A 19,665-nucleotide genomic window follows, 5' to 3' on the forward strand; every position below is an offset into this window, starting at 1 on the left:
ATCATTGGAGTTGAGAAAGGATGTTGATAATGATGCGAATGAATTTTTAGAGTTTATGGCAAAAAAGAAAAAATCTAGAACTACAGTTATGAAAACAGAGTTGGATTATTACTTGGAAGAAGATAATTTGCCGGTTACACAAGAATTTGATATCCTATCATGGTGGAAAACAAATGGGTTAAAGTTTCCAACCCTTCAAGCAATTGCAAGGGATGTTTTAGCTATTCCAATAACAACTGTAGCTTCTGAATCTGCTTTTAGTACTGGTGGTCAGATATTAACTTCTCACCGTAGTCGACTTCATCATATTACTATAGAGGCTTTGATGTGTACAAGAAGTTGGATATGGAACTCAAACCATCTAGGTAAGTTACTCAAATTTATTAATATTTTTTGTTAGTATTTTTTGTGAATTCTCATCTAATATTCTACATTTGGTGTATGTAGGTGTTAAAAAATTAGAAGGAAAAGATGTTCTCATGAGTGAAAATGAATCTGATGAAGAAGGTACATTATATTCTAGTAATTAAAATTTTCAATTTCAATTATTATATCATATCTAATTTTTTATTTTTTTTTCTATGTGTAGGTGGATCGAATGCAAATGAAACCACTGATCATTTGTAAAATTAATAAATATTTTGGTTATTATAAAATTTTAGTAATGTGTAATTTTTTAGCTTTTATATAATTATTTGAATTTTATTTAGTTGTTATTTGATACTTTAATTTGAGATTTATACTATTATAATATTTTTCTTAATATTTGACATCATGAAAATCAAAAAGAGTATGTTATTTTAATATTGAATATTTTGATAGTATCATGATTCCGTTGGTGTGATTTTTAAATTTTTTTTATAAAAAATATTTAATTGATATATGGAACAATAAAAAAATGGGTATGGGTATGGGTATAAGAAAATACCCGTTACCCGGTGGGGATGGGAATGAGTCAAAAGTTGTATACACGTTAGGTTTGAGGATGAGGATGAGGATGAATTTTTATTATGAGGATGAGGATGAGATCATGATACCCGTACCCACACCGCCCCGTTGTCATCCCTACATTCAACAAAGGGAAGGAGCTAAGGTGTCATTTGTCAAAGTCAGTTTGTATTTCCAGCCTTTATTTGATGAAAAGTGATGACAATGAATTCTACATCGTTTTCTTCACTTCTTTGTACATTACTTAATCCAAATGCGCATACACCAGTATTCAATTTCCACATTCTTCTTTCTGAATTAAGGGGAGAACAATGAATGCAAGCAAAGGTTAATATTCAAAAGATGAAAAGGAAAATTTTAGTTTTAGATATGCAGATTTTGGTGTATAGTGAGGATCTAATTTTCCCATGACGTGATTGGTGAAGAATAAAAAATGTAAGGGTTTTAGTTCCGTGATTACTCTATTCTTCACTTGTAGACATGGAGTAACTGCGACTGCAACTCTTTCCTTTCTTGTTATCCAACCGATGAGGGCCCTTCTCCGAGACCACCTCTTCCGTTCACGTTCCCCAGCACCCACGCTTCTGCTTCGGCTTCAAGCGTGCGAATTCTCATCATCTCATTCGTCTTTTTCTTCTTCATCTTCTTCTACTTCTGCTCCTAATCACTCTCGAGACGTGAGGGTTTCGGTGTGGTGGGATTTCCAGAGCTGCGCCGTGCCAGATGACGTAGAAGCTTCGAAGGTTGCCCCCGCAATCGAGAAGGCCGTGAGGGCCAATGGGATCAAAGGTCCGCTTCACATTACCGCTTTCGGCAACCCTCATTTGCTCCCGAAACCCAACCAGGAGGCACTGGCTTCCTCTGGCATTCAAGTCATCCACATTCCTGGCGGTTTGTTTTTTTCTCCCTCTTCGCTAAAAATTGTTGAAATGTGATCTATTATTTTCTTCTTTGTGTGTGAGACATGATTTTTGTGTTTTTACGAATAACCAGAGAAAACTGTTTTTAGTTTTTGAAGTGCAACTAAATCAAGTTGTTCAGATAATTGGTGCTGGAGTGTGGTATGTGGCACAGAACAAAGTGTGGATTTGAAGGAGAGATTGAACAAGATAAAATAAGAAGAAGAACAAGAACATAACAGTACATTTCCCATGGTTTCTGCGTTTTAGAAGCAGTTGTTTTGGGAACAATTTTCAAAACTTAATAAATTTTGGATGAAAAAAATTGATTGATGAGTAGTGTAGAATTATTTTAGAAGACAATTTCTTAAAATAAAAAGAGAGAAGGGAATCAAAGATGCCCTTATTTTTTATATATTTTAGGATTCTGTTTCCATAAAAAGTTAAAGACGACTTTTTGATTTGAAAGGTAATGGAATAGTAGTTTTCTAATTGCTAGCAGTTACGAGTATGATCAAAGATACTGTCTTCTGTTGCGTGTCTGCTACAAAAATTATGCTTGTTGCAGTTTTAACTGTAGTGTCTTTGCTTGATGCAGGCTTGATTCTTATTAGTCCAGAAACAATTCATCGGTTCATAATCTTGAAATGGATTTGCATCTAGTAAATCATTTACAGTTTATTAACCACCATCCATGCTTCCATATAGCTGTAGTACTTTCTTCTATGCTTCATTACTCTGCTTTTTATCTTCAAATCATGATATTTGCAGTAATTTCTTACAGGTGGAACGAATAGTGTCAACATTCTTGTTGATATCATGTTTTGGGTAAAAAAAAATCCTCCACCTGCACATCTCTTTTTGATATCTGGTGATGGAGATTTTGGTTGCATATTACATCGGTTAAGAATGAATAATTACAATATCTTGCTGGCTACGCCAGGGAAGGCTCCTGCTGTTCTCTTCAGTGCAGCAACTATAATGTGGCAATGGCCTTCATTGCTCAAGGGCAAAAATCTTATTGGTAACATTTCAACCATCCTCCTGATGGTCCATTTGGTTCTTGGTACAGAAATCTTGAGGTGCCACTTGAAAACAAAATTTCCAAAACTAAAACAAGATCCTTAAAAAGTAGATCTAAAACGTCATCTGACATTGACAGTGTGAAGTCTGAGTATGCAAGCTGTAAACCTGTCGAAAAACATACTGCTTCAGGGAATTACCATGTTGGAAATGATCACACAACCATGGAAAAAAATGGTACTGGAAATTATGAATTGGGAAATTTTAAAGCAATGAACAAATTTGAGAGTCCAACTAGAAAGGAGGCTGATGGAGTTTGTTTCAGCCCATTTTCTTCACCAGTTAAGTACTCTCTGATTGGCAGAACATTCGGTAGAATTGCTGAAACTTATAAGACAAGGCCATCATTCTTTAGGTGGATTAGAAGTTGGTGGCCAATTTGGAAAAGCAATGCAAAATCTGATGATTTGGCTGCTCATCAGAACAAGGTGGTTAGTCACTTGGAGGATTCAAAATCTGAAATGAACCAGACTGTTAGTCATTTTGAAGAACCCAAGTTATCAGAACTGGACCAGAATGTTCTTCATTCTCGGAAGCCTCAATTGTTTTCTAGTGGTTCCTTTTGGAATGACTTGAAATCTTTTATTTTCTCACCCAAAGGATCACTTCTTATTTCCCAGTCAAAAACCAGGTTAGTGTGCATGATAGTTTTGTACCAATCTTTAAAAAATATTCCTTTTGATATTGATATTCGATAACAACCAACTTTTGACCTTTGTTATTCATTGTTCTAATCTGAACTAAATCTGCCAAAGAAAGGAAACCAGTCTAACAAATTAATCATATAATAAGGAATCTGTTTAAAATCGTGTGACCTTTTCCGATGGATTGATGATCCTTATGTAGATGGTTGTTGAAAGTGTAGCTTGAAATCATTTTGCAACGTTGCTTGTATCAGGGAGGATATGGCACATAAATTACAAAATGATGGACCCCTGGTTCTTAGATCTCTCACTCAAAAAGATATCATCCAATTGGTGAAATTGTTAACAGCAGAGAAAAAGTGGCTGGTGGAGATCCCCTCCCATGGTGCAAATGGTTTGAGATCTGTCTTTATGATCAGAGCTTCGCAGTTCAAGTTTTCGAATTCATTTGAAGATGATGTGAAAAAGCAAAAGCAGAGTTTTCCTCGTACAAGAATTGATGCTACTTCCACTGAAATGAAATATACTGAGAGGTCTAGAAATGATATATTAGAAGACTTGCATACACTTGTGAGTGAGATATTGCGGGACCACTCACAGGGATATAATATTTCTTCTTTTCGAGGACTATTTGTTGATAGATTTGGTTATCCTCTTGAAATACAGAAGCTTGGTCATAAAAAATTGTCATCCTTACTACAGGTAATTCCTGGCGTTAAATTGGAGTCTACTTACATTTTTCCATGTGGTCCTGCCGTTAGTGCTTCTAATGGGGAGACTTCTATCCGCAAAACTCAGATGATCAATGCTAGTCATGCAGTCTTAAGCTCAGATGGTGAACTATCTGTTACATTGCAAAAAGATAATAATCGACATTGGAGGAATTAGAGTCTGTTTCTATCAAGAACTCCAACCAGAGTGATATGGAATCAAAATTTAGTTAGCAAGCAGTGATGTGTTAACCTTCCTTAGGTATACTTCTAAAATCAGTTATAAGACAGATTAGATATATATAGAGATCACATCCTAAATGAATCTCAATTTCAGATCTTTGTGCAAAGTTGACTAAACGTAATATATGTTTTGGGTAAAAACTTTTATGGATATAAAATATTTTCTCACTTTCTATTATTAATACCAGATGTGCAGCTCCATCCTTTAGTTGATGGTGAATATTGTGAATGTTTGGGCCCTTCAGAATCCCCTTAAACTTCTGAGAGCAGTGTTATACAACAATAGCGTATGCTGTTAAGATCGATGAGAGCAGTGCAAAATTGGATGATTTGGCTGCTCATCAGGCCAATGTGGTTAGTCTCTTGGAGGATTCTATTTCATCTGAACTGGACCAGACTGTTAGTCATTTTGAAGAACCCAATATATTAGAATTGGATCAGAATGTTGTTTGTTCTGGAAAACCGAGTTGTTTTCTTGTGGTTTGGGAATGACATGGAATCTTTTTATTTTTCACCAGCAAAGGATCATTTCTTGTTTCCCAATCAAAGAACAGGTTAGAGTTCACAATAGTACTTTTGCAAATCCTTTTTACTACGGACAACATTTTTACTAGATGTGTTGTGTGATCATTTTGATAGTTTATGATTATTGTTTAGAGAGTTGCTTAATAACATTCAGTACACGTTCTTTTATCAGGGAGGATGTGGCACATAAATTACAAAAGATGAACCCTCAGTTTTTAGATCTCTCAGGGAAGAAGATACTCTTCAATTGATAGAGTTGTTAATATCAGAGAAAAAGTGGTTGGAGGAAAGCCCCTCCCAAAAATTTCCTTTTAAACTCAACCACTCCAGAAGAACTCATTGATGGTCCAATCTCGTGGTGCAAATGGCTTGAGATATCTCTTTCTGAGCAGAGAGCATCACGGTCTGAGTTGAAAAAATCAAGTGAACTTGATGCGGAGAAAGACAATTAGAGTATTGCTAGTGTAAGTTTTGAAATGGTTGAAATGCTAAGAAGGGGAGGTTGAATTGGTTAGTTAAAAATTTAGGTAACCTTTAAAGACTAAAAACAATCTTTAATTGAATCAACCTAACCAACAAGTAAGGATGCAAACACCTCTGGATTGTACACTTTCAACTAATCAAAAACAGAGTTAGTCGATTGATTTTATTAACCTAATGCAATACTGATATAATCAATCGATTGAATCACAAAAATAGTTGAATAAAATATTGGAAAAAATCTAGAAATGCAGATTTGTGGTTTAAAGCAAGATCAATGTAAAAGATCTGTCAAGACAGGTTCCAATACAAGCATGATCAATGCTGCAAATGATGCCAAAACACTTAAGAATATCAAAAAGATGGTTTAGATCACAATTCTTTAAACTTTAAATGACAATGCAAGAGAGAAGGGTTAGAGAAAATTGTAATGCACAAGATTTTTATACTCGTTCACTCAAAACTAAGCTACATCTAGTTAGTTAAGGTAATTCGAGCCTGACTTTGCACTATTTCAAAAGATTTACAAAGTTTACACCCTTACACTTTCAAAATAAGCAAAAAAACATACAAAAGACTCTTGAATCACACAAAAATCACACCAGCACAGCAAGACACCTCTTGCAGATCTGAAAAATCATTAGGCACACACACAAAACTTGAGAAAGATCAAACATCAATGGTAACACAACCTTGTCTACCACAAACACCTTCTCTAAGCTTCAAAACAAAGCAAAATATTCCAAGAATTGACCCAAGATCAACCTTCACCAGTTGCAATTTGTATGATCACGAAAGAGAGAGAATTCTCAAGTTTCTAGAATAGTTTCGCGCTAAAAAATGGTCTTTTGACATCTTTTTCGAAAAATGAAGCATTTATAGTTAAATTATTATGAAATTCAAATGGTTGATTTTCAAATCAATCGGTTGATTTCACTTAATTTAAGTGAAATCAGTTGATTAAAAAATAAACTAACTAATTGAATAAGTCACAAATTAAGACTACTACAGTTAACCTTTTAATCTGTTAAAAATTCATTCAACAGATTAAAAGACACTTTTTAACTTGTTGAAAAATATTTCAACCGATTAAATGACATAATAAAGACCCTACACATCTAATAAATGTTAAATCATCTACAAATTGAATTACGATCTTCAAGCTTGTTTTCCTAATGATTGATCCATATGAAGGACATGCATATAAGGCTTGATCAACTTGAGCAATACCAAATCTCCATAACTTCATCAATGTAGGCATGATTCCAAAATTACTCTAACAAAGCTTTATCAAATCTTCAAGTAACACACCATCAAAATTTCGCATGTCAAGAGTAGTGCCAAGGAGTTTGTAACTTTGCAACTATGAGACAAAATATACCGATAATTAAATGACCAAAATTGATCCTTTCCACTAACAATTTGTTAAGATTATTTGAATTCATCAGCGTTTTTTATAAAGTATTTATTATAAATTTTGATAGGGATTATCTCTTAAAAAAAGAAAGAAAGAGGCTGATATTCTTTAATACTATTTTTTTCAACAATTATTTTTCTACTTTTAAGATTCAAACCTAAACGTGGTTGAAGGATATTGAATTTAATTTTCACAGTACAACAATTTATTCTAATCTCTACCAAGAATTTAGTTCTTATGAATCTTTCAAAATGGTTATTTACAGAACTTAAATTGTTAAAAAGCTATTTTGTTTGCGAACATATTATTTTTTTTATTGATTTTAAAAATGACAAATTAAAGTTTATATATGTATGTTAAATAAATTTATTATGTTTGACCGAGTTCTGGATCTTCATCCTTAACTTATATTGCTTGAGGTAAAAAAAAACACCTAATTCGATAATTTAAGATTACTGTTCAGATATATTTAAATATATATTAAATATTTAACTAAGTTTATATTTACAAAATTATTAAATTAAAATTTTATTTATATTTAAAATTTTATAAAATAAGTACTTATGGACTAATAATTTGAAATTGTATGCATTTTCCGATCATTTCAATTTAAATATTTGCTTAAAGATTAAACGTGTGTTTGGTTTAATATTTAAAATAACCTGCGTTTCATACAAAAAATATATGCATCAATACATTTTCATAAAAATATATATTATTTATATGATAAGAAACTTTTACTATTAAAATGTTTTATTTAGAAAAATAATTTAAAATTGAGTGATTCAATTTTATTCGACTCAAGCCAGATCGTGATGGATTTTATTCTCTCATTGAATTACATTTCATTATTATATCATGAATAATTATATTTATACATGCAAACTTTGTCTGAAAATTTTCAATGGTTATTCTTGCGTTAGAAGAAGAGTTGGTTATTAGTTTAGGGTTTAGGATTAAGAAAATGTATGGTTTATTTTCAATTTGGCGAAGTCGTAAAACTTTCCCTCCCCATATGGGGTAACTAACCAATTTACTGCAAAACTGAAAGCATTTGATTTGATACTTGCAACCGTGATGAGACCCCTTTTCCAAACGAAGCAGTTGTTGGCGGTTAGGGTTCAGAGGCATCAGTTATGGCACGACTCTCGAGACGTGAAGGTTTCGGTGTGGTGGGATTTCGAGAACTGCCAGGTGCCGGCGGGGGTTGACGCTTCGAAGGTGGCGCCGGCGATCACGAAGGCGGTGAGAGCGAGTGGTATTAAGGGCCCTCTCCGAATCAACGCTTTTGGTGATGTTCTGTTGCTGTCAAAATCCAACCAGCAAGCACTTTCTCACACCGGCATTGATTTCACCCACATTCCAGGTTTCTCTTCAATCCTATTCTTTAACTCCTCTCCTCATTTAACTTTGCTGGCTTCAAAATTCATCTCAGGATGGTTTCTAGTTATTGAAATTAAACATTTGGTCGTTGTTGGTGATACTTTAATTGGAATTGCTTCTTTTATGAAGAAAAAGAATTCTAGTTTTAGCCATGTGAATTGAAAATGAGGGAATAGAAGAAAAGAAAGAAAGGAAGAGAAATAGAGTGGAAGGTTGAGTTGTTTTGATTTGGTGGAAGAGAGTGGAAATATGTGAGAAATGAATGGGAAGGAAGTTTTTAATTTGACGTGTTATCCAGCTTGCCGTCCATATGGCTTCGGTAGTTTCTTGTTTTATTCATCTACACTTTTATCTTTTCAAATTATAATATCTTCAAGTATTTTTGTTGCAGGTGGAAAGAACAGTGCCGATAGATTTATTCTCATGAATCTTATGGACTGGGTTTCTCAAAATCCTCCTCCTGCCCATCTCTTTTTGATATCTGCTGATGGAGACTTTGCTAGAATGTTACACCAGTTAAGAATGCATAATTACAATATATTACTTGCTAGCACAAGGAATGCTCCTGGTGTCCTCTGTAGTGCAGCAACTATAATATGGCAATGGTCTTCATTAATAAAGGGGGAACATCTCTCTGGAAAACATTTAAACCTTCCTCCTGATGGTTTGTTTAGTTCTTGGTATGGAAATTACAATGTGATTCCTGACAAACCATTCTCAGATGTTGAGAAGTCTGCATCTTCACAAAAAGTGAACATATACAAACCTTCCTTAGATTTGCAAACTGTTCCAAAAAAAGTTGTAATACAGGTTTGCCGTATATTGAGATCACATCCAAAAGGAATCTCAATTGGAGATCTTCTTATAGAGTTGAAGAAACGTAAAGTGAATTTTGGTAAAAAGTTTTATGGATGTGGCACATTTTCTCGCTTTCTACTATCAACACTGCATGTAGAGCTTGAGCCTTTAGGCTTTGGTAATTTTCATGTATGTCTGATCTCCTCAGAATCCCCCAAACCTTTTGAGGGCAAAGATGTGGAATCAGTATCATCTTGTATAAAGATGGATGAGAAGGGATCTGTAGCAACTCCAAAGCTAAATGGTGAGGATAAAAACAAGGTTAGAAAAGCAAATTGGACACCCTTAACTGCCTCATCCCATGAAAGGAGTATGGATGATGATTCAAAATCATCACTTTTATCGGTTGAAAGCCCAGATGCGTTGCAGAAATTTTCAGTGCATAGTGGGAAGGTTGTTGATATGACTACTGAACAACTGTCAGGGTTTCAACCACAACACAGGCACAACCAACTTTCCAAAACTAAGCCAGATTCCTTAAAATTGAGTTCAAGTTCTAAAACATTATCTGGTTGTGACACTGTTGGCTCTGAGGATGCAATTTATAGAATTCAGGAAAAGTACACAACTTCAAGGAATCACTCTGCTGGAAATAATCAGACAGCAAAAGAAGACATTGTTTTTGTAACCTATGAATCTGCTAATGTTAGAGCAATGAACAAATACGAGAATTCAACTAGAAAAGAGGTTGATGAAGTTTGTCACTGCCCATATTCTACAGAAGCTGATCACTCTCTGCTTGACAAAATACCTAGTGGAAGTGATAAAACTAATAGGAATGGTCCAACATTCTTTGTCTGGATCAGAAACTGGTGGCAATTTTGGAAAGGAAATGCAGAATCTGATGTTTCAGCTGATTGTCATAACAAGGTGGTTAGTCATTTCAAGGATTCTAACCCATCTGAGCTCGTAGAGCAAACAGTTCAGGTTGTGAGTGATTTTAAAGAACCCAATTTATCAGAGCTGGACCAGCCTGAGTTATTTTCTAGCGGTTGCTTTTGGGATGACATAGAAACTTTTGTTTCCACGCTCAAAGGATCATTTATTGTTTCCCAGTCGAAAAACAGGTTACGCAATAATCTTGCACAAATCTTTTAAAAAAATTTCTCTTTTGCTATGGTATAACTGCAAAAGAAAGGAAAAAAACGCAACAAATTAATTGTATAGCAATTTCTGCTGAAAGTTGTGTGACCATTTTTATATTTATTATATGATATCATTATGTAGCTACCACTTTAAAGAGTTACTAACATGCCCATTTGTTTGAATCAGGGAGGATATGGCGTATAAATTGCTAAATGATGGACCCCCAGTTTTAAGATCTCTCACTGAAGAAGATATTCTTCAATTGGTGGAGTTGTTAATATCAGAGAAAAAGTGGCTGGAGGAAATCCCGTCCCAAATATTTCCTTTTAGGGTAATTAAACCAGTTCAGGGGAAGTCATTGACGGGCCAATCTCAGGCTGCAAATGGTTTGAGGTCCCTCTTTCTGAGCAGATCGTCACAATCCAAGTTGCAAAAATCATCTGAACATAAGAGTATTCCTAAATCTGGAGTTTCTGCAACTGATACTGAAACGAAATATAAGGGGATGTCTATAAAGGATATATTAGAAGATTGTTAGTAACCTGTGGGTGAGATATTGAGGGAAAACCCTGATGGATATAGTATCAGTTCTTTCCCAAGGCTGTTTGTTGATAGGTACGGCTATCATCGTGATTTACAGAAGCTGGCATAATGCCAGAAGTTAAAGTAGAGTCACTTATAGTTAGTGCCTCTGAAGGGAAAACTTTTAATCTCAAAAACTCAAGTAACCACTTCCTATCATGCTCGTGCAGTTTCAAACTCAGTGAATTATGTGATTCAGCCCCCCAAAGATGATAGCATCAAATCTCAATTGGAAGAATTATGTCTTGTTTCTATCAATCAATCCAGCCGATAAATCTGGAGTCAGAATTATGTCAGAAAGCCAAAGTCTTCAAAGTTTTGATTATGAACCTGTAGAAGCTTAACGAAAGAGAAAAAAGTTTCTCCAAAGATTTTAGGTTAGAGATAAATACAATTCAAAACAGATAATATAAATTATTCTAACATTTTCCCTTAAAGTTAGAGCATATAAATGGAATGTTCTAAGCTTGAAACTTACGAACTGAATTTGATCTTTTCTCAGGGATTTTGCTACAATATCAAATTGATTATTGGAGTCAACAAATTCAGTGTAAATTTCTTTAACTGGTACAAATTTCCTTCAACGGTAGGGTTGGAAAGAAAGTAAAAGAATGGTTTAACTTTCATAATATATAATCTTTTGTTGAATTTCACAAAAAACACAGTATCAATATTTAATATTGGAATTTTGCTATTTGACTCAATTTTAATGGCACAAGCGTATTTACAACCATCTGTCTTCTGCCTAGGTGGCAAAATAACTAATTCTTACTGTATTATGGTTAGGAGTTTGCATTTCAATGATTATGGTTTATAGTCATCTAGGAGATTAAGTGTTTTAGTCACATTTTTTGGAATGATAATACGGAATATAAAAGGAAATAAACGAGAAGTAGGAAGGACATAACTGAAGAAAGCTTAGAGAATTATAAATAGAATGAAAGATTGAGTATAATAAATATATTTTTAAGGTATAAATATACATTTGGTATCCAAACTTTTTCGGAAAGTTTAATTTGGTAGCCGAACTTTAGGAATGTTCAATTTGGTATCCCAATTTTCTAAAGAGATTCAATTTGGTCTTCTCCGTTAAGTTGGAGTTAACACTGTGTCCGTACAGGACACGTGTCAAGTCATGAATTTTTTTTTTTATTTTTTTTTTAAAATTCATTTTTTTTAAAAAAAATTTATTTTTTTTTCAAAAAATTTAAAAACTGCCACGTGTCAGTTTATCATCGTGCCACGTGGCAGCTTACAATCATGACACGTGACAGTGTAATAGTTGTTTTCAATTTAGTACCCCAATTTAAATTTTTGGTTCAATTTAGTACCCAATTTTTTAAAATCATCCAATTTTGTCATCTTCCATTTGAGACCAAATTAATAAATAAGTTTAATTACAACCTATATATACATGTTACAATAACTTTTTCTAATATATACATCAAATCATTTCACCTAAATACTTAAATTATTTTATTTTTTACATTTTAACCTTTGTAATTTTTTATACATGAAATTTTTTACACTTGTCATGATTAAAATAATTTGAATATTTAGGTGTAGTGATTTGATGTATAAATTCAAAACAATTATTTTAACATGTTTATATAAGTTATAATTAAACTTATTTACTAATTTGGTCTCAAATAGGAAATGACGAAATTGGATCATTTTAAAAATTTGGGTACTAAATTGAACCAAAAATTTAAATTAGGTACTAAATTGAAAATAACTATTACACTGCCACATGTCATGATTGTAAGCTGCCACGTGGCACGATGATAAACTGACACATGGCAATTTTTAAATTTTTGGAAAAAAAAAATAATTTTTTTGAAAAAAAAATAAAAAAAAAATAAAAATTTCATGGCTTGACACGTGTCCTGTACGGACACGGTGTTAACTCCAACTTAACAGAGAGGACCAAATTGAATCTCTTTAGAAAATTGGGGTACCAAATTGAACATTCCTAAATTTCGGGTACCAAATTGAACTTTCCGAAAAAGTTTGGGTACCAAATGTGTATTTATACCAATTTTTAAAGAGCAGTGATCCAATTGCAATCTTCATTATCAAAGTATTATCAAAGTTGTAGTCTCTTAGCTATTTGATTTCATTTGTAGTCTCGTAGCTTTTTGTGAGACCCAAGTCCTTTATCATGTTTGGATACAAAAAGCTTTTGCTAAGATCTATACAATCTACAACAATGAAGACAAGGTTATATTGCTGGCACTAATAGTTAGGCCTTAAAAAAGGCGGCAACTACATAAAAACCATAGAAGTTTTCACAAAATACTACCTTTTCTACTGCGTAGGAGTATTAATAGGTGATGAGAAGAACTATGAGAATATATATTGATCTAGATAAATGTTGCAATATAAGAAATGCCAAAACCCAGCAGCACCACCAATGCCACAATCAAGTTCTCTTAACCTTTCAGGAAAATATGATGGAAGCCTATGTTGACCTAAATGTGAAAATCCAAATAAGGTAAGGATGGAAGATCTTCCACACGCATCACATTATCTATCAAAGATCTTTGAGCTTCACTGAGTTTCGATACTAATCCTACGAATTGGAAAACAAATTTCTGACCTATGAACGCAAGACAATTATAGATAGTTAGTAGTTATTTTTTGTATAGAACATCACCCTTTAAGTAATGCAGTGGGCTTGAAAGAGTTGTTACCTATATTAGTGGAGCTACAATTTCTGATTGTGTGTGAGGATTTGGAGCTGCAATTGTCTCCATCTTGGTCTTTGTCTTTCAAGAAGATCTTCGCCAGAGAAAGCTAATCATTCAGGTTTTATCACTACTATTTTTCATTGTATTGTTTGGGGTTCTAGTGTGATTTCAGATTTGCAAAAAGGTATTATTGTTATGTTGTGTGGTTCTTGTGTGAGTCAAGAAGATTTTGTTTTGTAGTTATCTTTCGAGAAATTTGTTTGTAAGGATTTTGTAATTTCTTGATTATCTTTCAAGAAATTTCTTGGTCAATCGGAGTTCTTTGTAAAGTTTTCATAATCTTTAACTAAACATTGGTTTTTACAAGTCCAATTCAACCCCCACTCTCTCTTCCTTGGCCTTGAACTCTTTTAGTATCTACAAAATCCTGCACTTGTTTCTAACAAATGTCTTCAAAAAAATACCACAAAATGCATAAAAGAAAACCAATTAAAGCTTAACAAAATAATAAGCAAATTTACTATTAATAATTAATTCATTTGATTTCTATTTTTGTTCCAAAATATCAAGTTGGTACTCTAATTTATTTTAGTCTCAATTTGGTCTCAATTTGTACAAATTGATAAATTCAGTCCTGTTTTGTGAAAAATTGTTGCAGTTTGGTCCTTTTCGTTAAATTTCTTGAAATGGGTCAAGGATTTTTCATAAAAATTGAAGTTGTTAAAAAGGATGATTTGTTTTATTGGTCTAATTAACATAGTCCTAGTGTCAAATTTGAAGAAAAATCCATGATCTATTTTAAGAAGTTTAACGAAAATGATCAAATTGCATAAATTTTGTAAAAATCAGGACCAAATTGCATCATTTTTTACAAATCAAGACCAAATTGAGACTAAAAAAAAGTGGAGGACCAACTTGACATTTTTGGACAAAAATAGAGACCAAATGAGTAATTGAACCTAATAATTAAAGTAAGACAAACATCTTAGATGGATTAAGAGTCACGACATTGGTTATTGTGATTGAGATAAAGAACCAACTTCGTTTGCAGACCCAACTCCTCTCGATGTTACTTCAACTCCTCCAATTATGTAACCATTAGATTCTAAAATTATTTGAAAAGAAAATATTAGTAATATACACAACAACATAATTACGAAAGAATTTTAGAAGAAAGAGAAAGCAAACTTGTACCTATGAAAATCTTCTCAGAACGCTCAAACTCTTCATTCACATTGATACCATCAAATTGAGCTATAGTGGTCCTCAACCAATTTTGAGCACAGATAAGTGCCTCAACCATTGGTGAATTTAAATATCTTTTAAAAGCATCTAAATTCCTACCTCCAGTACTAAATGCACTCTTAGAGGGAACTATGGAAATAGGGGTGGCCAATTCGTCTCTAACCACTCTTGATAGAATGGGAATCATGAAGAATTTATTTTCCACCAAACTAAAATATCAATTAGGTCACCACCATCAACAATGGACTCATTTAAATATCTTTCTAACTCATTTTTTCTATCTATTGAGTCTTTCTCTCTCAAATTCTTCTTAAAAGCATCAACTTTCTCCAAATATTCAAGAATTCATCAATGGTTGATATGTCAGATTAAGAAGAAAACACATTTATACCAACATCTGGCTACTCAGATATATGTCGTTGTTCATCATGAACTAATTTGTACTAATGATACATTTATTCAGTTTGTCTTGTACACAATTAGTTAATTATACAACTTTGTTTGATTCACTTTATACATTTCCTAAAAATTCCAAATCACATACTCAAACTTGTAACGAGATAAAAAATGACACCAAAATACAAGTGATTGATGTTATCAACATTACCCCAATACTTACGATACTTCAGCCTCATGTCACAACTAGCAAGGGCTAATATACTATTCAGATTCATAGTTATCTTGTCAAATGCAAAATGAATAGTAGTCATTTGATGAAATGAAATATGTATACTCACACGCAATGACATAGAAAAAAAAATTAGTGGCTTCATAGAAAATTTTTAGAAACTTAACAAAAGCTTGGACATGTTTCTCATCAGTAGTAGTCGGGGGACCTTCATCACCAAAAAAATACATCGAGATAGAGTCTTCATTGTCAAACTTTTCAAATGCAACTTGAAATTTTGTTGTTGCATCTAACATCATATATATGGAATATGGAATTCCACCTTGTGGGAACGTCAAGACACAATAGTTTTTTGCAATTAATTTTCGAAAACACTATGCATTCTCTAAACTTAGTAAATCTTTGTAGTGAAGAGCTTACAAATCTGATAGCATTCTAATACTTGTTATTGAAGTTTGCAACTCTTTTAAGTCATCACTCATAACTAAGTTTAGTATATGAGTAAAACACCTCATCCTTTACTAATCTACCCACATTCTTCATTTTTTTTAAATATGTAACAACCACATTGTTAGATTATTCATTATCAATTGTGAGTATGGACACATTCCTAACTCCCCATTCCTTTAAAACTTCTTCAACTTTCTTTCCTATTGTTTTTTTTTTTATGATTAGGTATGGCTGAAAAACTGATTATCTTTTTTTTATACCTCTAATCATTGTCTTTGAAATATGTAGTACATGTTAGGTAGTTGAAGTTTTGAATTTATGTCCAACAATTGATAGTGAGTGCTACTCTAACAAAATTTGACTTAAAAAAGGAATTTAACCTAACTTTCTCATCCATATATAGCTATAGAAAACAATCTCTAGCTATTGTTAACCTTGATGAAATAACAAACAAAAGTTGTAATTGTTGGCATAAGTTCTTAAAACCCTGACCCTCCACCACCATAAATGATTGTTTATCCAGAGTAACAAAGATAACAATTATCTTTGAAAATTATACTTTTGGGTGGTTGCAAGAAGATTGTTATTGTCACTACTTTTAAAGGGGATAGTTATTTAGTTAGGGTCATTAATTATAGCAAATGGATATTTAGGACACAACCTTTTGAGGTGATTAAGAAGGTTAGATGTTGCATGTGTCTTAGAAACACATCTAAATCTCTTACCACAATTGTTACATGTTACAATTGAATTTACAGATTCAAGAGATCTTGTGAAGTGTTCCTAAACAAAAGAAGTTGTTTTCTTATCACTAGCTTTGATTTTTGTTCTTTGTATTGTTGGAAAAGGGACATTATGTTTGGCTAGTCAGCTTGTCGTGTACTCCCATTTTTTGACATTGGAAAATCATTGTTGAAATTTTCAAACATGAAAGGAGTATTTGAACTTGGAGGCAATTCTTGACTACACATCTCCATTATAATTGTAACATAGAATTCATAGTCAATAACTACTAATCATATTGTTCAATTTATTTTAAAAATTTCTATCTATAAATTTAATTTATTAAAAGAGAATATTAATTGTTTGACCTTTCTAATATATAAGTTGTAACAATGAACACATTTTCACAATGCGCACACTCTCACAATGAACAAACTTTCAATGGAGAAAAGGAATAATAACATAATTTAAAAAAGAACTACTCACCTAAATCATCAAACACTTCCCAGTAATGGAATGCAAGCTTAAAAGTTAACACCCTTAATATGTTTTTAGTAACCCCTAGAATGAAAAAGAAAATCAAAATCAAAATTTAGGTAATAAAATATAGGATTCAATCTCAATATTTTTCATTTTCTCTTTTGAACAGGAAAAACATAAAAAACATTGATACAACACAGAACACCAAAACACACTGTAATAAAACTTATGTTTGATAAGAAAGAAATATCAAGTTATATGAAACAATATTAGATATTATAATTAAATATAGTAGAAGGGATTTATGTAATGTATTTAATAAAGGAGTATAATGGTGAATTAGTAATTACTACTATATAGTCTTTAACTATAATGCAATGTTTTATTCCACACCTTGAAAGAATGCAATGAGAATTCGACCACTGAACAAGATCCAAATCACTTATGTTAATTGTTATACCCATAAACCTTCAAAAACAAAGATAACACATTAATAAGTACCAAACTCCTTGATAAGCACAAGATAAGAATGGAAGAAGCTTTTATAACAAAATTAACTATCAAATACTTCAAAATCACAACACAGAGAGATAAGTTCACACCCAATTTGAAGTCTTCATTGAACTAATAGGAAAAATAGGTTCCAATATTTCATCTTCAAAAGTCTTTATTATGTGCCAAACATTCAAGTTCCAACCTGTAAATTGCACTTGGGTTCCTCATATGTAGAGAACTTCAACCACAAAATCCATAGTCGAAGAGCCACCACCAACAACCTTCCATGCAGCTCTGACAACCTCAATGAAGGACCACATGCTCAAAGGGTACTTGATTTTCATGCTTAATTCTTGATGTGGATTGTTCACATGCTTGATTTGTAATTCTTGAGGTTTTGAGAGATATCTTTAGAATATAGACTTGAAATTTAATACCTAATGGATGGTTATATCTAAGAATAGAACTTGGATCATTTGGATCATTAGTAATTTTAGACTCTTAAAATTAATGCATGACTTCACTTGATGAGGATTCAAGGGTTTGAAACTTGATGAGTAATCATAGGCTCAAAGGCTCTAGGAATGAGATTTGAGTATTCTTGTGAGTTGATTTTAAGAGTTGTCATGTGTTGAACAAGTCCTTTGCAATATACCTAACAACAACCCCACTCAGCCCACTTCCTCTTACTAAGCTTTTCATTCTCTCGGCATTTGTATTACCATAAACAAATGCTAGTTATATGCTACTAAAATACAAATATGAGCCATAATCAAAGTTCAAGTGTGATAATAAACATTAGTATTGTAAAATAATATGTTTTATCTACAATCAGACCACTCTTATATTATAGAAATTTCAATATTTGAGGTGCAATAATTCTAAACCATCAAAATAATCAAACTTAACTATTTCATCAATAGTGTTCATAACTAATTGAAACTGAAATGTATAAATTAAGAGTCTCATGTGAACCAACCATTTACTACAAGTCTTTCAGGGTAGAATCAATACCCTTTCACCTTCCAACTATGAAGAAGTCACATTCAAGGATGGGACTTACTTAAAACCTAAAACAAACATTGCAAAGTATATTCCTACTCTCAATAGACAAATATAGGTGCAAGTTACCTCACCCCAAAATGACTCTTCTTATGTACAGTGGCCTTATTGTTATATAAGAAACAATAAACCCTTTTACATCCTTGTATACATTTTAAATCTATTGTAAGATGGCTTAAACTTGCTTATTCTGTTATTAAAAAAGGGAAAAGGATAGGGTTGTCAAAGGGGTTGGATTCACCCAATAAACCATAATAAACCAAGCAAATTAAGTTGGTTTCCTTTAGTTTATATGTTCCCGAGTAAAACCTAATAAAATCAATGTTACTTCACCATATATATTTTAATCACCTCTAATTTCAAATTTTTAAGAAAACAAACCTATGAATCGAACCAAACCAGTAACATCTATTGAAAGAAAAAAATAATTTGAAAAACTAAAACAAGCCAAATACATTTGATTTTAATAAGTTCAATATTTTTATCACTCAAATTGAACAAACAAGTATATAATGGAGGTACAAATCATAACAATAAGAATATAATTTTACATGTACAAATATTCTATGGACACAACAGTTATTTGCCGATGAAGTAAAAATAATTATTGTTCAGTTATTGTAATAGCATAAAGTTAGGTCAAGTAGCAAACCTAAAAAGCAACTACAAACACATGAAATAGTTGTTAAGCAACACAAACTATCGAACCTACAATGCATAAACCAAAGCTATTGAACTTGCAAAGCAAACTGTCTAGACAACATATATGGAAAAATGTGGAACCAGAGAACAAACTTCTCCACATAAACAAACAATAAAGAGGGAAAGTGAGAAATTAACAGGAAAGTGAAAAAAAAAATTGAAAGCCAACGAGAATAAGTAGAAAACCATTATCAATTTGAACCTGCAATTAACAAATGAAGATTCGAAAAGAGAAATGCGTAGAAATTGAAGTTGTGATTGAGAGAGAGAAAGGATAGATTTTATACTGAGATTGAGAGAAGGCAAAGGAAAGTTTTTTAACTGAGATTGAA

At 32.5% G+C, this 19,665-nt stretch overlaps 1 protein-coding gene and 1 pseudogene across 1 annotated transcript; both read left to right on the forward strand.

Moving 5' to 3' along the window:
- The first annotated feature begins 1,147 nt into the window (after positions 1-1,147).
- Positions 1,148-4,706, forward strand: LOC114162583 (annotated as a pseudogene).
- A 3,155-nt stretch (positions 4,707-7,861) lies between these two features.
- LOC114196141 lies at positions 7,862-11,596 on the forward strand. Its single transcript, XM_028086685.1, has 3 exons — positions 7,862-8,315; positions 8,724-10,257; positions 10,463-11,596. Exons 1-3 carry the CDS (start codon positions 8,027-8,029, stop codon positions 10,812-10,814), a joined length of 2,175 nt encoding a protein of 724 aa, XP_027942486.1. The 5' UTR covers positions 7,862-8,026; the 3' UTR covers positions 10,815-11,596.
- The last annotated feature ends 8,069 nt before the right edge of the window (positions 11,597-19,665 follow it).

Source organism: Vigna unguiculata, chromosome 9, assembly GCF_004118075.2.
Source record: "Vigna unguiculata cultivar IT97K-499-35 chromosome 9, ASM411807v1, whole genome shotgun sequence".
Classification (NCBI taxonomy): Eukaryota; Viridiplantae; Streptophyta; class Magnoliopsida; order Fabales; family Fabaceae; genus Vigna; species Vigna unguiculata.

Coding starts and splice junctions, on each gene's coding strand:
- LOC114196141 (XM_028086685.1), top strand. CDS start 8,027: ATGAGACCCCTTTTCCAAACGAAGCAGTTGTTGGCGGTTAGGGTTCAG. Junction 8,316..8,723: donor TGATTTCACCCACATTCCAG/GTTTCTCTTCAA, acceptor TTTTTGTTGCAG/GTGGAAAGAACAGTGCCGAT. Junction 10,258..10,462: donor GTTTCCCAGTCGAAAAACAG/GTTACGCAATAA, acceptor TGTTTGAATCAG/GGAGGATATGGCGTATAAAT.